Genomic DNA, 3,138 nt, shown 5'->3' with positions numbered 1-3,138 from the left:
CTGGTTTACGGTCTAAGCTTTGTCTGCTGGGCTTTAAATACAATTACGGTGAACTTTTGCTTCTTTGAGTCCTGCAGAGTGTTCGTACTGGAGCTCAAAATGACCTGTAAAGGGCTCGGGTCGGTCTTGTCTCCCTGGATAAGGAGAGAAAGCAGGGTGGGACCAGCATGTGCTGGGGTGCTCTGGCTGGGTGTCCCGAGCTGACACCCCGTGTTTCTCCTTCCGTCCCGCAGGCTAGCAGGAACAGCCTGGTAGGGTCCATCTCGGATAGACGCGGATGATGCCAGAGCTATGACAGGGACTGCAGTCTTGGCACTGAGGGGTGATCAATTATGGAACAACTACAGGAGGAAGTACCTGAGGTCAAGGAAGAGGAGGAGGAAGAGGCAGTGATGGTGGCAAGCGGAGCCTCGGATCCAAGTGGAGGACCAGACAGCTCGCTGCCTTCGAGCAGCTACACAGGTGAGCGCAGCCGCGGGAGCTCGGCTGTCCCTGGAACATCCAGGCATCCACGTGCTCCGGGCAGCATGATGAGCTGTAAGGGCCCCATGAGTGGAGTTTGGCTTGTTTTAATCTCTTCCCTTTGTCAAATAATGCATCGAGGGCCAAGTTAGGGAGAGGCTTATTTCTTCCTCTGCGGTCACTGCACAGCAGCGGCTTGGGAGATGGAAATTGAAAGGGCAGGCAGGTAACGTCATGCCCCAGAGTGAGGGGACTCCCTGAGAGTGCTCCCCTGGCCGCTTCTTCTTCAAGTTCTCAGTGCAAACTGATTGTAGGAGCTGGGGAAGGAGGTTTGTTGCTGCTGAAGAAGCTCCTCCAGAGCCCTGGGTGTTCCAGCTAGGCAGCCCCATGCCAGCTGCCTGCCAAGTGGGGATTATAAAATTTGCTGGTTGGGTTTCATTGCCTAGACATGAATGCCAGAGGGAAGAAATTGGCATCCATTTGGAGTCTCTCAGCTGCTGGGCGCACCGGGGGCACTCTTGGCTCTGTGCGTGGCACCTCCCTGCAGCCAGTGCCTGAGCTCGGAGGTCAGACTGCCCACATGCACCGCCAGCGGCAGGCTGGGACGGCGCTGGAAATCCCTCCGTGGCCAGAGGAGTTAGACGTGACCCCGGGCGTGTGGCTGCTACACGGGGGGATATATCCCTTTGTGCATTCACAGACCTTTCGCAGAGCTCCTCTCCCTCCCTGTCGGACCAGCTGCAGATGGGCTGCGAGGAGGCGGCCTTGGGAGCGCTCAACGTGGAGTGCAGGGTCTGCGGAGACAAAGCCTCGGGATTTCACTACGGCGTGCACGCCTGCGAGGGCTGCAAGGTACGTATGCCCTGGGGAGGGCTGAGTTCAGCAAGGCCGAGCAGAGATTAGAGCCCGGGGACCACGCCATCTCTTCAGACGAGCAGATTCCCAACAAAACAGGGATGCAGGATTGAGCGATTGTAAAAAAACTCATTTGCAACCTGCTCAGAGAGTGTGGACATTACAAGCAGGCGTGCAAATGCTGTCCTGGGGGAGGCAGCTGAGATGCGCACAGTCCAAATCTTGCACCGTCATGCTTTACTTTGTAAGGCAAATCCATCTATGCCCCTGGGGACCCCGGCTTTGCTTATAAAGATGCTTTCTGCGCTGCAGATGAGCAATGAGCTGTGTGTTTATTCCCCTGGGATCACTGGCTGCAGCTTGGATGTGCCTCTGAAATTCTTTCCCCCGCAGCAGATGCCAGCAGGGCTGTGTTAGTGGCCCAGGTCGTGCCAGACATTGCTGCAGTCTGGGGCCAGCACGCAGCTCGTTCCTCCCTCCCTCCCTGCAGCGTCACACACCCGGTGTCCATGAGCTGCCCTCCAATGGTTCCTCTGCAACCCCCTTCTCCTGCCCCACGACCTCTCCTTGAGATCCTGCTTGTGTCAAAAAAACCCCAGGGCTCAACCTGCACAAGGCTTCTGGGAACAATAAGTGAGCCTGGTCCCAAACCACAGGTGCTAACACTGCCTTGTCCCCCTGCTCCACGTCCCGCTCCGTGCTGCCCACCCGTAGGGTTTCTTCCGCCGGACGATCCGCATGAAGCTGGAGTACGAGAAGTGCGAGAGGAGCTGCAAGATTCAGAAGAAGAACCGGAACAAGTGCCAGTACTGCCGCTTCCAGAAATGCCTCTCGCTGGGCATGTCACACAACGGTGGGTGTCACCGCAGGCGCGGCCAGATGGGTGCCGCGGGGTTGGCTCTCTTCTTACTAGGGGATCATCTTTCAAACCAGTGCGTTGAGGTTTTGACTCTTCATCCTGTTCTTCTGTACGGTTCATTCCCACCGTGCAGGCCAGCCCTCAGCACACGGCTGTCCCAAAGGGAACTGGACACGCCGATTGCTCTTCTGTACTGGGATTTTTAAACTTCAGGTGTAACCATCTTGTTCCTGGCCGTGTCAGGGTGTTTCTGAGGGAAGGGTTTGTGCGAGAGCCCAGGGGAGTGGTGATGGGGCTCAGTGCAGGGCTGTGTCGGTGAAGGTGGCAATCACGGTTCCTCCTGGTTCCTGGACGTGTCGGTGCCAGAGTTGCTGCAGCCTTAGAAAAGCACCACGTCACGTAGCTGCAGGTCTTCACTAGCAGACCTCTATCTGCTGCTGCCTCCCTGAACATGTCTCCTGCGGTCATCCTCGCTGTCCTAACCCACTGGTTTTACCCCCTCCCAGCAATCCGCTTCGGCCGCATGCCGGAAGCGGAGAAGAGGAAGCTGGTGGCGGGGCGGAGAAGATGAAGCTGGTGGCGGGGCTGACGGCGAGCGAGATCAGCTGCCAGAACCCGCAGGTGGCTGACCTGAAAGCTTTCTCCAAGCACATCTACAACGCCTACCTGAAAAACTTCAACATGACCAAAAAGAAGGCGAGAGGTATCTTGACCGGGAAGGCCAGCAGCACCCCAGTAAGTTCCCTCCCCGGGGCAGGCCGGGTTGGCCGTGACCAGCGTGGGGAGGCTGTTCCCCGGCAGAACATCTCCCTCCTGCTGGGGCTGGCCCATGTGTAGGGGGTCCCAGCTGCAACCGGGTGGGCTCAGCACGTCCTGCTCCTCGCTGGGAAAAACTCCCATCGCTCTGCAGGCTGGTGCTGTTGAGGGGGAGCACAGATTGCCTGGGTGCTGTCAGGCAGATG

The 3,138-nt window shown here is 57.8% G+C and overlaps 1 protein-coding gene across 1 annotated transcript; it reads left to right on the top strand.

The window, feature by feature from the left end:
- Window positions 1-332: 332 nt before the first annotated feature.
- Window positions 333-2,911, top strand: LOC104269469 (peroxisome proliferator-activated receptor delta-like; the record flags this gene model as incomplete). The annotated part of the gene is given in 5 exon segments (XM_009871932.1): window positions 333-462; window positions 1,163-1,314; window positions 2,032-2,170; window positions 2,683-2,744; window positions 2,747-2,911. Coding segments are annotated over 5 exon segments (648 nt in total), but the record flags the coding sequence as incomplete, so codon positions are not given.
- Window positions 2,912-3,138: the final 227 nt, after the last annotated feature.

The sequence above is a fragment of the Apaloderma vittatum genome, unplaced genomic scaffold (assembly GCF_000703405.1).
Source record: "Apaloderma vittatum isolate BGI_N311 unplaced genomic scaffold, ASM70340v1 scaffold37966, whole genome shotgun sequence".
Taxonomy (NCBI): Eukaryota; Metazoa; Chordata; class Aves; order Trogoniformes; family Trogonidae; genus Apaloderma; species Apaloderma vittatum.
This window is presented reverse-complemented; position numbering and strand designations above follow the sequence as displayed.